The sequence below is a fragment of the Haliaeetus albicilla genome, chromosome 26 (genome assembly GCF_947461875.1).
Source record: "Haliaeetus albicilla chromosome 26, bHalAlb1.1, whole genome shotgun sequence".
NCBI lineage: Eukaryota > Metazoa > Chordata > Aves > Accipitriformes > Accipitridae > Haliaeetus > Haliaeetus albicilla.
This window is the reverse complement of record NC_091508.1, coordinates 21942441-21960127: the sequence shown is the minus strand read 5'-3', so window position 1 is coordinate 21960127 and position 17687 is coordinate 21942441. Positions and strand designations below refer to the sequence as shown.

Here is a 17687-nt window from a genome sequence, read left to right as displayed (position 1 = left end):
AAAGTCACGATTTTTGGTTGTGCCTAGGCCCTGGCTCCTCGTAGGCAGGGACCGCTGCGTTTTGTTGTGGTGGTGGTTGTTGTTGTTTTAATCTTAGATTTTCTTAATTCTGCATCATTCTCAGTCGTTGCACATCTAGACAACTTACATAGCTCCCAGAGAATTATCTTTAGGCAGGCAAGTCAGTTTTTAATCTTACTGCTTTGTAATTTATCAATTTTAAAAAATAGAGTCTAAACCAGATTTTAATTGAGAGCCTATGGCCGTGCCGGAGCAAGGGCAGGGGACCATGCAAAAAGCTTTATTTTTTCTTAAGTTGGATTAGAGAAAGTTGATCAGTTGGGAAAGCGCCGGGTAAGCTCGGAATCGATCTCCAGACCCTGTGAAGGGGTAGGTAGCGCGAGGGATGGAGACCCTTGTGCCTGCTACAGCAGCTGCAGGCTGTCGCTTCGGTTAGCGGGGGCACATTTTGGTGCAGTGGGCTTTTGTTCCAAACTCTTTGTGCAACAACTGGCTGGAGTGAAGGATCAGGCCCCGTCGCCCGTCCTCCCGGTGCCGCACAATGGAGCGGGGCGAAGATCTCGCAGCGTCCCTCGTCCCTTGGCCGGCTCCTGCCGGCGCTGGGTCCCGTGGGACGTGGGTGCTCTGGGGCGCAGGGCTGGGTTTTGGGGTGAGGAGGAGAGGCAAGGCCAGGGGGGAGAGGGGCTCCCAGCCTGCCCGGGTGAAGTTGCATGTCGCAGATGAGTTTTTGATATGCAAATGGTGATCGGTCCCAGCCCGCGGAAGGGAAGGGTGATGGGTTTCATCAGCTGCACACTCTTGATTTATACCTACACGAAAAAGAGCAGCCGATGACTTCTGGGGGTTTTATGAGCGTTTTCTTTTGACTGAACTCTTCTTTGGCAGAAACAAAATCAGCGTGGAATAAGACTGAGTTTTTGGATTTGATTACTGGAAAGGGAGAGCAAAGCTGAGATGCGCTGGCCATTTCTCTGTCGCAGCATTTCTCCTCTTTTCTTTTCAATACTCGGTCGGTGCTTTTTAAAATGCGACCGCGCTCTCTGTGTCTCCATAATTAGAACATCTTTTTACAGTACAGAACATGAGGTTGCAGGCAGTCTCTTTCTTTCCCCTTCTTTTTTTTTTTTTTTAAAGGACTTGAGGAGGCTTGTCCATTTAAATTAACCTTTATCCCAGCTGGGCACACAAATGTTTTTGTTTTAGTTCACAGAGGGTTAATTCTATTCAGGCTCTCACCATGGCTGGCCTGATCCGGGGCAGCACAATCTGCTCCTTGAGCCTGGCCTGGCCAGGCAGGACGCTGGTGCTTTCGCCCGCATCCAGCGTGGGGCCGGGACCCCCATCTGCGGGGTCGATGGGGAGCAGGAGCGGGACGCCCCGGCCCATTGTGCACCCAGCGATGGGCTCGGCCGCCGAGGTCGCTCCTGTCCCGGGGAGGGGCCGCCCAACAGAAAATTTAATCCCTGTGTTCATCGATTATAAGTTAAAGAAAAGCCCCTTAAGCAAAAGCATCTGGTTTTGGGGGTGGGCTTGTTTGGACAATGCAGCACTCCGCAGCGAGGGGGGATTCACCCCAAATCTGTGTCTTGAATTTAAGAAGACGGTTTTCTTGAAACTAAACATTGACAGCGAAAAAAATCGTTAGGAAAGATAAGGAGAAAAAGAAACCTTCAAGGCGTTTGTTTGTGTTTGAGGCATCATCAGAGGCGAGCGAGATTTTGTTAGGATTTAAGTAACACATGTGTGAGATCTCCCCCTCCCCAAACAGCTGGTATTTAGCAGCTTGAGATTTAAACCCAGCTAAAGGGTACTGTGGGGTGTGTGTGATAGGGCGAGTTAATCACAAAGCAAATAAATGATACACAGTTGAAAAGATGTTGAATATATTAATGAATTGCGGTGCTGAGTGTCTATAACCTTTTTTTCAGCTATGAAAGATTTCCTTAGCTGTAAATCACGTTCTGCTGTAAAAATGGGAAGTTTTGCAAACTGCAGCTTTCTGAGTCCTCCCTCTCACTTTTCAGCAGGACCAAATCCCAGCACCATCTGCTCTGGGCGTTTGGGTGAGGGTTTGTGCCTTCACTTTTGGCCTCACTCTAGGAAGTAAAGTCTTTGTTTCTGCTCCATTATAAAGCACCGATATTACAAGTCAGGCAAGCTGGCTGCACCGACACACGGTCTTATTTCCAAGGTAAATCGCTCGCAGGGAGCTGTAGGTGCTGTACGGTTTTACACTGCATCTGGAGGGGTGGGTGCAATCCTTCTCGCAGCCATGAGGAACTGCCAAGACGAAGCCAGCGTCTGGTCCCCTCCAGGAATGCGGCTGTGCTGCCTGCCCGCTCTCGGAACACCAAAGGCGCTTCCCCGTAGCCCGCTCAGGTGTTTGTCCGCAGGAGTGATACAGGTGGGAGCGGTGATGGAGACTCGCTGAGGGCTGGACATGTGTCCCGATACTTTAATTTATTTGCTGTGTATTTTATATGCTCATTCATGCGCTTTAGTGTTTTATGTATGTGTCTTTGCCATGTGCTTCAGCAGGATTCGAAGGTATTTCCTTTTGGAAATTCTTAGGAATTTTCTTCTAAAAATTATCAAGACTACTCATTTCACTGAGGGGAAAAGCAAGTCTTTTAAAAAATAAGTGTATTGCTTCTACTGTTTGCCTTATAAAACATAGACAAGGAGAGATTTCTTCTCTTTCTCACTACGTCTTCTGTGACTCTTGTGTAACATCATAATATTCTTGGAGAATTTACATTGTATTAAAATGTGGTATGAAACCTACCATGACCTTTGAAAACAATACATCCTTTAATGTGGCTTTGGGGAGGGGTTAGCAAGGGAGTAGCCATAAAAATCTTCAGGGTTCAAGATGAGGTTGAGATTTTTGTGAGTGCTTTTGTCGTAGCAGCAACTGTTTGATTTAGTGGCCCCTGCTACAATGGGTTGTGAGAACAAAGCCAGAATATCCCATGTATGAGTTCGTTAAATGTAAGACCCATCAGGAAAATTGAGGGGGGGGGGCTTCCTCAGCCCTCTCTCTCTGAAATAAAACATGTGCAAGGTATTTAAAAAAACTTCTTACCAATTGCTTTGTTTCTTAAGCTACATTGTCTTGTGTGGCTTTTGAAACCAGAGGAATCAGTGAGACGAGAGAGAACAGAGCCAGGGAGGAAGGAGGGCTGCTTGCTTTAAAATTATTATACTTACTATGTGTTTCGATATTCTACTGAAATTTCAAGGTTAAGGGAGTTCAGAGCACCCCCAGCGCAAAACTGCTTTAAATTTGCCCATGCTTTACTGTTTCTCTAAAGTTTGCTACGATTCTGGCCTGGCTGTCCCACCGTTCGCCTACACAAGGCGCTTGCATTAAGTAGGGTGAAAAATAGCAAAGGTCAGGAGCCAGCAAACCCATGGGCCACAGGGGGAGCGTCTTGGGCCTGGTCACGGTTCCTACAGGATTTTTTTTAAACCTCTGAAACTCTAAGACTTTCAGTAGGTAATTATTTTTTATCTGCCAGTTTTGTTTGAGTGGCAGTTTACGGGGTGTACGGGCATCTCTCTAGCTCCTGGAGGTCCGTGTCTTTGTTCATGGTGTGTGCTGCTGTTCTATGGTGAATTTTAATCTGGAAACCCACCCAATTAACAGTTTCTGCAGGGAGGCATGTGCAGTTATTGTGGCAATGGGGCCATTCACACCACCTCGCCGTCACCCTGCTAGCGGGGAGATGGGGACGGCGAGGGAAGGATTCTGATTCCTCCTCGCTTTAATCATCCCGGCTTCCCGTGTTCGCCAGACGAGGCCCTATTCTTCCCGCAACAAAAAAGCTGCGCCTGGAAATGAGCCCTCATTTACATCCTCAGCCATCAGCCTGCTCCGGCGAGGAGGGAGCCCCGTGATCTGCCATGGGACGCTGCAGCCGTCCATCCACCGCAGCCGTCCACCGCAGCCGTCCACCGCAGCCATCCTCCTCTACCTTTTGCCGTGTGTGTAAGCCGGTAGTTTCATGGCTCCCTAATTCCGCCCCAGCCTGCCCGGCCATGGCACGGCATGCCCGGCAGCGAGCGCGGCCGTTGCTGCTGACCCGGGGGTCCCCCAGCGCCCACGATTTATGGCACTGCTGGTGGGAGCAGGGGGAGGGCCAGGAGTTAAGCTGAGGCTGAGCTAAACCCTGCAGATAGAGGACTCTTCTGTCCCAGGCTAATCCCCCGGCCCCCTCCCAGCGTTTATCAGATAGCTGAAGGTAGAGATTATGCAATTGGTGACTACAAAGTCATGTTTAGCTGCCTCCCTTCAGCGAGATGCTCAGATAGCCCCAGTCCTGATCTGTAGCAGCATTCCTCTGCAGTCTTCATTAAGCACATACCTGAGGTTGTCTGTCCTGTAAAACTGGGAACGTTTTTGTGTGGTGATGACACCGTTGAACGTTTCTTTAGTTAAAGTTTGCGTTTCCTTCATTCATTCCTTTATCTTAAGGTTTTATAACAAGTGTGGTGACATTCACAGAGAAGTGCAAATTTGCATGCTGCGCATTAGCAAACCTTTTAAAGATGAATACAGATGGGTTAGATTTTTACTTGGCTTGTGTAACTGAAAACCGGTTTCATTTCTGATCCTAATACATTTGGCTCATTTTTTTCTATTGCGTTCACATGTTCTCTGATAGTAAGAACCTACACACTGGTTTGTCAGGTTGCTTAGGCTTTATCGAGATTGGAGAGGACTTCACTGTGACTGCTACCTCCTGCTGCTCCAAAAATCCTGTGGATAAAAACACCTTTGTCTCGGAAAACTCCCTGGTCAAATCTAAGCAAGGAAAACCAGGCTCGGTGTTGTCATGCTGAAGTGAGTTTGAACTAGCTCATCTTCACAAGCCGGTGCCATCCTAAGGTTGGGGACTTTCAAAGTCTGTGTCATTTCACCAAGTGACACAAAACAGGAACAACAGGGTGTGGGTAGCACACCAGGCACGATGCGGATTTGTGTAGTTGTGTGTCTGCCCGGTCTGAGCTCTCTCCTTTGCTCCCTGGGTGGGTCAGTGGGCGCAGGCAGCTGCCGTGCCCCGCTCCATCTCCTGCGTAAGGCAAGGGGTCAGCCCCTGCCTGCTCCCGGAGCTGTGCCTGCCTTCTTCCTCCTTTCCTGCTCTGGCTGTGCCATCTTTTTGAGAGTAATCGTGCCGGATGGTTTCTCTGTTTTGAGTTTGTGCTCTTTTCCTTCTTCTTGCTCTTCAAGGTTTTTTTATTCTTTCTGTCCCTTATACTGTCTCCTTGTTTTTCTGACCTGGTCTGTCTGTCTCCCTTCTCTTACTGCCCTCTCCCCACCTCCCGTTATTCATCTTCTCAACCACTTTCCTTTACCCCTCAAGACCCATCATCTCTGACACTGCGTGACCCTCTGCCGCCCATGCCGGAGCATCGCTGTAATTCCCTCGTCACCTGGACAAGTCGCCGTTGTGGCCACTCGGGTGCTGTCTGGAAGGAGCCTTTGTCCCCGCTGAGGTGTGAGGGTGCCATGTGGGTCACTCTCTTCTGCTCCTGTCACCTGGATGCACCCAAAGGAGCACTGGCCCTCGAGTGCCTTCGCTCTGCAGCTCGCGGCCATCTCAGAAGAAGAGAAAAGCAGCTCTGGCTGCTCTCCTCCCCGGCTCCACCGGCAAGGTCCAAAATGCCACGTGGTCTGGGCTATCCCACCTTCCCCTTCCCACAGGACAACCCTGACTGCTTTGTGGTGTCTTCCCCAGGCACTGCCACATACTCCTGATTTCCCCATTAATTTGACTGTCGCTATCACATGAGGTCCTGCAGCAAAGTTTCTCCTCTGAGTTTTGAACAGTTGGGCCATAGAGGAATAACTTCCTATGCAGCACAGCCTGCATCTGCAAGGCAGGTCCTGGAAAGCATATGCACTTCTTGTGTCTCCTAAGCAGCTTGTCTTTAACTAAACATGATTAAATATATGTATCACACAAACTCCAGAGAGAAAGGACTGAGGCACTGAAGCTAAACTCTGGGTACCCGAGGCTTGCGTGGAGAACCACGTGCAGCATCCATCCCCGGGGAGCTGCAGAAAACTGTTGCCACCTCCCGGGTCCCGCTTTAGCTGTGGGTATTCTGCCCGTTGGAACTTGCACGGTCACGTGTTCAAGCCAAGAAATACCAGAAATAATCTGGTTTAACCAGCATCCCTATGAAATGCGCAACTGAGTGAAAGACAGAAGTGTGGTTCCTCGAGTCCTGTTGCTCCAAACCAAAGCGATGCCCTTTCTGTTCCTTGGTGCCTCTGCCTTGCTCGGCCAGGGTGATCTAGTCGTCCAGGTAATGATTATTTGACATTTGGGAAAGCAACCCCATAAAGTGTACTGCAGATTTGTGTGTACCCCTGAACGCACTTGAATAGTGCCCATCTTCAAAGTGCAGCTCCGTTTGCAACTATCGGGATATTAATGGGTTACAACACTGGGGCAGGGAAAGCAGATAGGCCTGGTGTGCGAGGGGTTAAGCTGTTTGGCTGTGCTAAACATCTGCTACAGGAAAAGCTTCTGGTGCAACTTGCTGGCATTATCTTAAGCGTAGCTGAGTGTTACTGTGAAGCAAGGTTTAGGCCTTCCTATACAGATGCAAGGTAATGAGGATCCATCTTCGTTAACTACCTGGGTCTCTTCAGCCATCATTTACTTTTTCCTTTCCATTTGACATCACCTCTACGGAGATCACTGCCTGCTCGCAGGTTCTCGCTGAGCCGTGCATCATCCCTGCTCTGTCTCAGAGGTGATGTTAGTGTCTTAAAATACGAAATTTAATGTGACAGCTCCTGTTGCTGCGAGTCCTGCAATTTACATTTTTAGCCGTCCAAAGGCCTTCCAAAGATTTGGAAAACAGTAAAGTCACGTCATTGTGGCTTAACCATAACGTAATTCACTTGGGTTCTGGGTGGTGACTTGTGCCGTGAGGCTTTTGCTGGTGCTGCTGGAGCCACGGGAGGGAGCAAGGAGGTGAGGGGGTCCCTCTGCCTGCCTCCAGGAATACACAAGGTGTGACGGTATTTCACGTTCATTGGTGTCTGCCAGGCACAATGTTTGTATTGGCACAACCTGGTCTGTGCAGTTGAGGCAGGGCGCTTCAGACCCTTTTTCCCCTCAAGGTTCCCGTTCCTCTCTGCTAACAGCAGCACAAAGTTTGATGGAGGCTGCCGGGGAGAGTCGCACTCTCGCCCCAGCTCCAAGGGTCCTGTCCCAGCGCTGGGAAGGTGAAAGATGGAGCCTCCCCTTGCAGCCATGCACTGCTGCTCTCCAGTGCTGTGCAATGGATCTGCACAAGCCTGACAACCGGCTGCTTCTTTGTCAAACCTGACTTTATAGGAACTCGGGGGTTCTCCTACTGCGTGCCCACAGCGGGTGCTGGCACCACTGGGCACCAAGTGGAGTGTTGAGAGGAAAACCTGAAAATCGGGAATAAAATAAACTTCAGGGGCAGTGCAGCGTGCTTGTGCCATCCTGATGAGAAAACATCATCCATTTTTTTGCTCTCATCTCTGTTCTTTGTTAAGGGAATACATAAGATAGTGCCAGGGAAGCTGCTCGGGGACTTGTTTGGCCTCTGGGTGATGGGTTTGACCTCCTGCCTGTGGCAGGAGGAGACCCCATTTTGTGGCAGAGGCAGGCACTGCACCGATGTGGCCTCTTACAGCTGTAATGTGTGCTCCTCGCGATCTAAATGGCGCTTCATTTCCCAAACTACTTCCATTTCTGACAAATTGTGTGACTAAGGACATTTCTAAGAGGCTGTTTTTTAAGCAAACATGGGTTTTACTTTTCTTCATTCTTCTTGCCACTGTTGAGAATTTCTGGACTTGATTTCCTATGAATATGTTGAATTGAAATGACTTTATTGGCGGTTGCGGAACTGGCTTTGTGGCAGGCCTGTGAAGCTCCAGAGCTGGAGGCAAACCCCCCTGCCCACCTCGCTCTGCTGACCGAGTAAAGGCAGTGAGCAGCCTTGTGCCGGCAGCACCTCCGGCCGGGCTGTGCCGGCCGCTGAGACCGGCGTTTCTGGGTGAGTGCCTCTGCTGCGCTCTGTCTGGGCAGGCCACGGGGCACGGAAACTTTCCCAGTCCCCTCAGGAGAGTTTCTGATTGCTCGGTGAAGCCGTTTTGTTGACCACAAAGCCTTCCCTCTTCTCTTGCAGATGAGCGGGTGGATCAGCGAACCTGCCTGATCTGCGGGGACAGAGCTACGGGGCTGCACTATGGGATCATCTCCTGCGAGGGCTGCAAGGGGTTCTTCAAAAGGAGCATCTGCAACAAGCGGGTTTACAGATGCAGTCGAGACAAGAACTGCGTCATGTCACGCAAACAGCGCAACAGATGCCAGTACTGCCGGCTGCTCAAATGCCTCCAGATGGGGATGAACCGAAAAGGTAAAGAAAACTGGGCTTTTTACGGGTGAAGGCACAGGTTGGGGCCAGTGTTAGCAATGTATGCTGCCTTTCCTCAGCTGCCATTTTGTATTGCAGTTCTGCCTCTCAAATTCTTGGCAAGAAAAAGTGAAACTTCAGCAAAATTATGCATGGATAAAAAATTCTTCCTGAACTACTTCATTACTGTACTGGAGGAAAAATCTGTATGAATTGAAAGCACACATACGTATTTGGAGAGCTGATTGTTGTGATCCCTTTTTTCAGGGAAGGTAGCAGTTCATTACTGTCCTTCCTGGTGGATCTGTCCTTGCATTTATCCTGAGCGAGGTGGTCACTATTTCTGTGCTTTGATATACTAATGTAGCAAAAATGAATGCATTTAAATACGCTATTTAAGTCCCAAGAGATCCAAGTCAGACTTTACCTGTTCGTTGTTGTGGGAGCTTAGACCTGCAGTTGCTGCCCAGTGATAAGGTGTGAGGGTCTTCGCCTACTGCCTCTCTGGTTGATGGCGCACGGCTCCCGCAGCAGCGTGTGGAGCTGGGGAATGCCGACGGTGGTTTTGCCAGGTATGAGGTCACTGAGGAGACAAGTGCGGTCTGGAGAAGGAGCTGTGCTGGGTTAGGGACAAGAACCCGCTAGTCCCCACGTGTGCAGAGGTGATGAATGCTACGGTATCATCTTCAGGATGGAAAATCTTAAATAGCTCAGAAGTTAATAATGAAAAATAGACTGGGATTTCCGTGTCATGTCTCGACTCTTCAATCTTTTGACTTTTTAATCTCTGGAAATGTTGTTGCCCATTAAAAGCAGATATTTCTTGGTTTAATGGCAACAGGCAGGAGTCTGAGCAGCAGCGGGTGCTGCTGTAGCACAGGGGCCGCTGCGCTCCCCCCGGACGCGCAGGTGGGACGGTGGGAGGGACCCCTTCCTGGCTGCCAAACAGAAGTGTCATCTCATGTTTTTTAAATGTAGCTATTGATGCCTTTAGTGTCATCGTTCACGTGAAAGCCGCCTGTCAAAAGCACTAAAACTTCCATAAATTTACCGCAAATCCAGCAGGATCTTCCTTAGAAAATGTACCTTGGGGCTGAGATGGAAAGCTTATCTCCTGACCGCTTTGATTACACACTATCTTGGGGAGTTTTATTTGATGGGGAAGGCAAGCTGGTTCCCGGTAGTCTTTGACCTGACGAGCGTAGTTCTGGGCGACCCGAAGCGCTGGCTGGGTGCGTTTTTATTCTCGGCGCCTTCCCCCCGATCTCCTAACCCGGGGCGCGCTGTTCCCGTTCCTCCAAGCGCTCTCCTCCGCCTCGCGTGGTTGTCCGACCCCGGCGGGGCACCCGGCCCCGTGGAAGTGTCCGGCTCTCTCTCTCCCCACCCGCTGCCGGGCGGCTTCTCCCGACGACCCGTCTCTCTCCCGCCCGCCCGCCCTGGCGTTGCCGGTACCGGCAGCGCGACGCTCCGGTGGCGGCGGGCGGCGGGCGCGGCTCACCCGCGGGGGCGGAGCGCCACCTGCCGGCCCGCCGACCGACTGATCGACCGACCGACCGAGCACCGACCGACCGAGCACGGACCGACCACCGACCGACCGACCGAGCACCGAGCACCGACCGACCGAGCACGGACCGACCGAGCACGGACCGACTGAGCACCGACCGACCGACCGAGCACCGAGCACGGACCGACCGAGCACGGACCGACCGAGCACCGACCGACCGAGCACGGACTGACTGAGCACCGAGCACCAACCGACCGACCGACCGAGCACCGACCGACCGAGCACCGACTGACCGACCACCGACCGACTGACCGAGCGAGCACCGAGCACCGACCGACCGACCGACCGACCAAGCACCAACCAACCGAGCACCGACCGACCGAGCACGGACCGACCACCGACCGACTGACCGAGTGAGCACCGAGCACCGACCGACCGACCAAGCACCGACCGACCGAGCACGGACCGACCGAGCACGGACCGACCACCGACCGACCGACCGACTGAGCAAGCACCGACCACCGACCGAGCGAGCACCGACCAACCGACCGACCGAGCACCGACCGACCGAGCACCGACTGACCGAGCACCGACCGACCGAGCACCGACCAAGCACCGACCGACCGACCGACCGAGCACTGACCACCGACCGACCGACCGACCGAGCACCGACTGACCGAGCACCGACCGACCGAGCACCGACCGACCGACCGACTGCCAACCAACCGACCGACCGACCGCCGCTCCTTCTTCCCCCAACAACCGCCCCGGCTTCGGCTCCGCAGAGGACGCGGCAGTCTGCAGGCAGCGACCCAGGGGCGCAGGCGGTTAAGAAGCGTTGTGCTTCACGCCAGGGTGCCCAAATTATTGCGTGATGGAGTCGCAAAGTTACTTCATACTGGGGTCTGAGTACGGTTAGTTCTGAATTCAGGTAAGGCACAGAGCTCAACATGGGAAGGGAAACCAGCTTTGAGGAGACTGACTGTCGTGCAGCCCTGTACAGCTCTTCTGGGGGAGTGCGTCTGTGCTTCGGAACCATACAGGTTCCCCCAAGCCTTTTTTGATGGACCACCAGCAAAAACATTACGACATCTTGTGGCAGATCTTGGCTAGGTTACGCAACTGGCAAGACTTCCAAAAATCCCGTTTGAGAGAAGCATCTTGAATGTACAATGATCTGGGAGACGGGGGAGCTCCATATCCGAGCTGCAAGCAGCAGGGAATAGTGCTGGTCCACGAAGGCTGAGCTCTGCAGCAGAACGTGTTTGTCCCTGTTGATACCCAAGTCAAGCATCGCAGCAGATACCAGGTGGTGCCGAGCACCTCCCAGGGGCTGGGTGGGGGGTTCTTCCATTTAAGCTAGGAACGGTTGTAAGAATTTACAAAAATAAACAAAGTCAGTTTGCATCCTGTAAGTCTCGCTGTCGGGTGCTATGCCTGCAGGGTCCGGCAAGGCAGTCCGCAAAGCATCGAACCACTGGCCAGCGGAGAACTGCTGGAGCGACGGTGACTGCATCAAGAGTAATGGGGTTCGTTTAACCTCCAGTTGTTGAAAATATCAGCAGTCGTAAAGATAACATGCATGAGCTTGGGTACTGCCTTGGATAGAGCTCTGGTTTAAATGGCACCCACTGCTGCAAGGACCTGCGCAGCCAAACTACAAACTCCTCTTAGTACACAGGGGTTAAAGTGGGTTTGAGTGGCGAGCGCAAGAGTTCCTGCGAAGCGTTGCCCTCAGCAGTGGCTGGCAACCGTTGCCAGTTTGGCAGGCAGCTCATCAGACCAGTTCAGCAGGGAGGGCAGCTCTGCTGGGGCGATGGGAGCTGGAGCACAGAGTAAAGACCAGCCTGGTGACAACCAGCGTTGTCTCCGTGGTTAAGAACTGTAAACTCTGCAGAGGCAGATTTTCCAAGGCGTTCTATAAAATGATGTGGACGTAGAAAAGGAAGATGTAAGCTAATGTCTGCTATAATTACACTTTGAAATCAAAAGACCAAGACAATTTATGTCCATGGCTTGTAATGGAATTAGCCGAGGAGCCTTTGGAATCACAATTAGCAATAAAATATCTTGGAAAACTAGAGAAGTTCCCCCCAAATTGGAAAACTCTTACTGTAGTTCCATTAAGTTAAAAAAACCTAAAGGGAGTAACAGAGAGCTTAGTTTTACATCAGTCACATTTTTTTAATGAGAAATTAATGTTTTTTGGAATGAGCTTTCATAGAAAATAAACAGCTTTGTTTGTTAAAATGAGCTTATTGTCTTGCTATATCTTAAGAGATTTGTGTGATGTAGAAGGTAACCATAATTGTTTGTGGCTTCTCCAGTGTGCTTAAATGAATGCTATCTGGCATTTTAAATAAAAATACTTGCTCTTCTGTGGAGGTGATAGAGTTTGCGTTAGAAGGATTAAAACTGTATTGCTGATTTCGTAACGTGGTGTTGTAAGGTGCCACAGGGATCGCTGTGCTGCTGGTCACGGACTGCTGGAGTTGTAAATCATCAGGACACTTTTGCGTAGTGATTTGCCTTGCTTGACTCGGTGGTTTTAATTCAGGAAAACACAGTTTAGGTCCAGGTGCAGGGTGTGCATAGCTCTGCCTTGCTACAATTGCCTTAGCTGAACCTGCGTCTGTAATCCCTGAGTTGCAAGTGCAGCACCGAGGCAGATGAGGATGATTTGAGCTGCGGATATTTAAAATCAAGCAGCAGCGTGCCTTTTCTGGTACAGAAATTTTTCCTTAAATATTGTGTCATTTTCTGCTTCGGGAGGGCCTCCTGCAGCCCCGTGTGCCAAGCAGGGTGAGGCCGGCCGGCAGCAGCAAGGTCACCGCGCAGCTGGGGAGAGCCTCCTGCCAAGTCTGGCCAGGTCGCGGTGGGAAAGAGATTGGGACCTGATAAACAGGGGGACCCGGCCCGGGAGAGGAGGCGCACGAGGAGCAGCGTTGGTCCTCAAACGCTGATGGCTTCTGCAGAGCTGCTCTGCCGACAAAGAGAAAAGCAAAGGGAAGAGGAAGGTAGAGAAGCAGCTCCAGGATAATCTCCTTAATTGGACTTCAGTGAAGCTCCCTGGAAATTGTTTAAAGAGCCTTAAAAATGCAGCTGCTGTATTGAGAAACCAGGCTGCCCTTCTGAAATGGAACTGCATAGCTCGGTCTAGTAACTCGAATTTTAAACAACAGCTTTGCATGCAGCTGGCTGGGTAAAACATCTCCCCTCCATTTTCTGTGATAGCTGTAGGAGATCTGACCGTCTGAAGTGACAGCGGTGTTACTAGTTACCAGTGAAGTGCTTTATCTCTGTGTTGTCGGTAGCACTGCTTGGTGTCTCTCCAGGTGGAGTCTGGCTCGCGGTGGTTCACAGGGCTGTGGGCAGTGGAGTTAGAAACGCCAGCGTTTGCATTTCATTTTCTAGCAGTTGTGGGTATTCATTGCATTATTTCTGGAGGTGAAGTAGGTTTGCTTTCTGTGTGCCATCTCTCAAATTATGCTGGAAGTAACTGTGATAAAGGATTGCTATTCCTTCGTTACCTGTCACTCAAGGATCACATGAAGAAATACTAAACTCTCTGAGTAATGCTTGTAGCCCCATCAATGCGTTTATACCCTTTGGGGTGAGGGTCATGGTGTGTACTGCTTGAGCTTTCCAGTGCCCTGGAAGGCACTGGAGGTTTCTGTGCTTTGGTGAACAAAATGAATCTTTTAAGATACAAAGATTTTTTTCAAAACAGTAGATACCTTCTTATGTATTTCTGGAATACTGAACAGTAGTGTTCCTCACCAAGGTTTGGTTTGTTTTCTTTCAGCAATCAGAGAGGATGGCATGCCCGGAGGCAGAAACAAAAGCATCGGACCTGTCCAGGTGAGCATGTCCGACCGTTTCTCCACAGTTCCCTTCAGCTTTTGCTCTCTTGGCCTCGGCACACAGCTCCTCTCACAGCAGTGGGCTCGGACCGCGGCAGCAGCTTGGCGTGGGATGGGGCTGGGGTTCGTTTGACTGAGCCTTTCTCGGCCCTGCCTCTGCCTTCTGCTGGCGTAGCAGGGTTTTGACTCTCCACAGGTGTAGAATTACGTCATGACCTGTAGATTTGTAAATAAAGTTCGGTGCTTGCTTTTTCCCGGAGGGGACACGGCGCAGTCCCAGGGTGCCTATGTGAATTCATGGGCAGTCTTGCAGCGCTCTGTCCTTTGTGAGCCGCACAAGGACGTCCATCCCTCCACAGCTCCCAGTAAATCTCACAGGCTGCCTGCTGCAATTCCTTCAGTTGTTGCAAGCAGGGCACCCAGTAAATGTCTCGCTGATTGATGGTGCAGCTTGTCTGGAGATGTCTTGTAAAGTGCGAGGTAATTCAGCACAACAGCTTGTACTGCACGTGTGAGAAATGATGGCCATTTCCAGCTCGCTTCTAGAAAAGAGATCTTTTAAAAGTTTACTATTTATTTTAATAAAATAAAAATAACACTGAAAGAATTTTCTTTGACTCTCTGTGCCTATGAAGAGACTACTCGCCCCAGTCCAAAACCAAACCATGAGAAGCCACCAACCAGATGCCCTGCTTGCTCAGTAAGGTCCTCCATAGCAAACCGAGAAAAGGGCAAGAATTGGACAGTGCGGCCATGCCTATGGTCAGCATCAGAGAGAGCCTAGCTCAAACAATAAAATCTCTTAGTAATGATAGAACATTTTCTGCTGTTTGCAAACATCGTATTTGTAACAGCATTAGTTACTGATTCTTAAAGCCTGCAGGGGTCTATCGAAGAAGAACAAACATTTAATTTCTGGCCAGGTAACAATTTTTACTGCCTCTCTGAGCAATGTAGCTGTAGTAAAACAGCAGGCGTTGCTAGCCAGAGTGGGCCCTTGCTCATCTGAGACTTGCGTGATCGGTCAATGTTGGACCATAGGTCATGCCATCAACTCCATTTCCTGCAGTGAGACTATTTAGCTATTGCACTCTTCAGATGCTGTAGCTGGGTAAGCTTACTGAGTTTTTCTGACACTTTTGCAAGACTGGAATAAACTGTCTAAGCAATGTTTGGCTCTTGAAAACGATGTTCAGAGTTCACTGCACTTTCTTGCAGCATGTTAACTCGAGGTCTTTCTGTATTTTGCAACAACCTCGCTAAGGGACATGCACAGAATTAAAAAAAAAAAAGAGCCCAGAAACTTTTATGTTGTATTTTCACCACTACTGATGCAACATTTCTCCAGGAGCATACCCAGCTCTTTGTTGAAATTTTATACTTCAGTGAACTAAACTTTTAATTTTTTTCAAGTCTATTTTAACTTCATATATATTACTCTCTAAATACTTGTTTTAAGTATTAGGTGCTTGGTTACTTCTTTGGGTGCCACCTGGTTCTTACCTGGGGAAAAACAAGTGAACAACAATTCCCTGTAAATGTTTTCCTGACTAATTTCATATGTGTCACCTTGCTTCTCTCAATTGCTTTATCAAACTGGAGCCTACCCCACTTTCTGTTTGCCTTTACCTCTGCCGAGTACTGAGTGATGTTCCCAATGAACTGGCCTCTATTACTCCCAGGTTGCTCACTGTGTGACAGTGGCTGATTTATGGCTCGTTGCTGTGTGTATTTGACATTGTCTTTTCATGTGTCCATTCCTGCCTGCTGTGTTATCGTCACTTGAATTGTACTGCAGGCACTGGAGGTCACCGCAATTAGCTGTAAATAGAATTTTTCATGTATGTCGTTAAGTTTAAAGGAAAGGTGTGATATCTACAGGAATGGTGAAGCGTTTCTCCTGGTGCAGGGTGGTTTCAGCTCTGTTGGATGTGGCTGTACGGTCAAGGTGTTCGTGTACCGAGGCTCTGCCTTCTGTTCTCAACTGAAGTAACCATAATGGTCCTGTATTTGACAGATATCAGAGGAAGAGATTGAGAGAATTATGTCTGGGCAAGAATTTGAGGGAGAGGCAAACATGTCATGGAGCAACAACGGAGACAGTGACCATAGTTCCCCTGGAAATGGAGTTTCTGAGAGCAACCAGCCTTCACCCGTTTCTACTCCATCTTCAAGGTGGGAATGACCCCTGGAAGAATTTCGTATTACAGTAATCTTGACTGTCTTTCCCTGAGTGATACTTTGGGTCAATGTAGGAAGAATACACTGTGAGTGCATCTTTGTGTAAACTGTGCATCCTGCAGAACCTTACATTTCTAATTGTGTTTTAAGAAGGACAGCCACTGGATTGAAAAAAATTGAACTGGGAGGTGAAATGGTCATGAGCAAATGAAAAAGAAGGCAATGTTGAGTTAAAATTACATTTAAAATATATCTCTTAATTTGTATTGATATTCTTTTCTGCAGATCATGGGAACTTGATTACCTTTCACTGCTCATTCTGCATAAGCTCTTTTTCTGCACTGTGCTCAGATTTTGAAAATAAATTACTCCATTTAGGTTACTAATTGATTGTGTTATATTAATGTCAGTTACTGCATCAGGAATAGGAGTGCTAGCCTCCTGATGCAGCCTTTGATTGTAAACATGTCGAGAATCTCACACCTGCATTACATCTACTTTCAGTTGCATCTTAAGCTAGGACATATTTGTATTCACTGGCTGCGTAAATACTTAATTTACAGTCCTAAATTTTGGCTGTTTAAGGAAACTGGGATGGAAATGCTTTGTACAGTTGGGTTTTTGTTTTATTCTCCAAATGGCTGCTCAGCAGCAGATCCCGGATCTCCATAAGGGTAACTAGTGCCGAGCCAGGCTCAACATGAGGCAAGTGTAAGGTGTCTGGTCTGCACACTCTCAATTTCCAGAGTAGTGTTTAAATACAAAGGCGTTTCCTGTTCTGATTTTTTCCTCCCTATTTTAATTAACATTTCTGATGGAGCTGGATGCAACATTTTAGTGGATCAAGTGGAATTTTGGGGGTATATTAAAAAGCTTTTTCTTTTCCAGTAGGTCCGTGGAGCTGAATGGATTCGCTGCACTCAGGGATCAGTATATCGGGACGCCGGTGTCCACGCACTATCAGTACCTCCCGCACCTTTTTAGCTATTCTGCTCACTCGGCTCTGATGCCCCCCCAAACGCGCAGCCTGGACCCCCAGTCGCACAGTCTTATCAATCAGTTAGTGTCAGCGGAGGACCTGGAGCCGCTCGGCACACCGATGCTCATTGAGGACGGGTGAGTGTGTGCGGCATGGGGCAAGAGGCTGCCCAGGGCTGCGTGTTCTTGGCTGTCCCTGCATGCACACATGGCTGCAGCTTGTGCCGCAGGGGCTGCTGACGGCGAGGGGGGTGGCCGGGTGCGCGCGTTCACAGCCTGATCCGCTCGGGGAGCACGTCCCCTGGGAGAAGATGCAGCCATAGTGCAAGCAGCAAAGCGGACTCCGTCCTGTGGGTGGCCTGTGCCCTTGCCTGGGGCTGGAGCTGGCATGCACGGAGCTGGCTGGGGTTCCAGGCTGCATGGGCAGGCTGAGCCTGCATGGGAGCAGGTTTGATGGGTTTCAGCCCTGACACTGCGTTAACTATACAAAAGGCCCAGTAATAAGCATGGAATTAAGCTGGAAAAATACACAAGTGGAAAAAAGCTGGGTAGTCCCTCCGTTGGCAAGAGCTGCAGGGCTGTCTCTGAGGCCGAGCTGCCTCATGCCCAGCAGGCTGGGTGCTGGCCGGGTGGGTGACCCCAGGGGTTGGGGGGGGGCTCCTCTTGCAGCCCCTGGCCAGGCAGGCTGGGTGCTGGCCATCACGGCTCCCACTGCCAGGTGACACTTA

At 50.0% G+C, this 17687-nt stretch overlaps 1 protein-coding gene across 4 annotated transcripts in view; it reads left to right on the top strand.

The window, feature by feature from the left end:
• NR6A1 (nuclear receptor subfamily 6 group A member 1) overlaps positions 1–17687 on the top strand; it is a 101591-nt gene that overhangs the window by 67611 nt on the left and 16293 nt on the right. For 3 of the 4 annotated variants that reach the window (XM_069771383.1, XM_069771385.1, XM_069771386.1), the window contains 4 exons: positions 8206–8436; positions 13743–13798; positions 15818–15975; positions 16870–17097. In XM_069771383.1, coding sequence (XP_069627484.1) covers positions 8206–8436; positions 13743–13798; positions 15818–15975; positions 16870–17097 — 673 coding nt within the window. The remainder of the gene's footprint in view (positions 1–8205; positions 8437–13742; positions 13799–15817; positions 15976–16869; positions 17098–17687) is intronic. The other variant, XM_069771384.1, reaches the window with a different exon arrangement.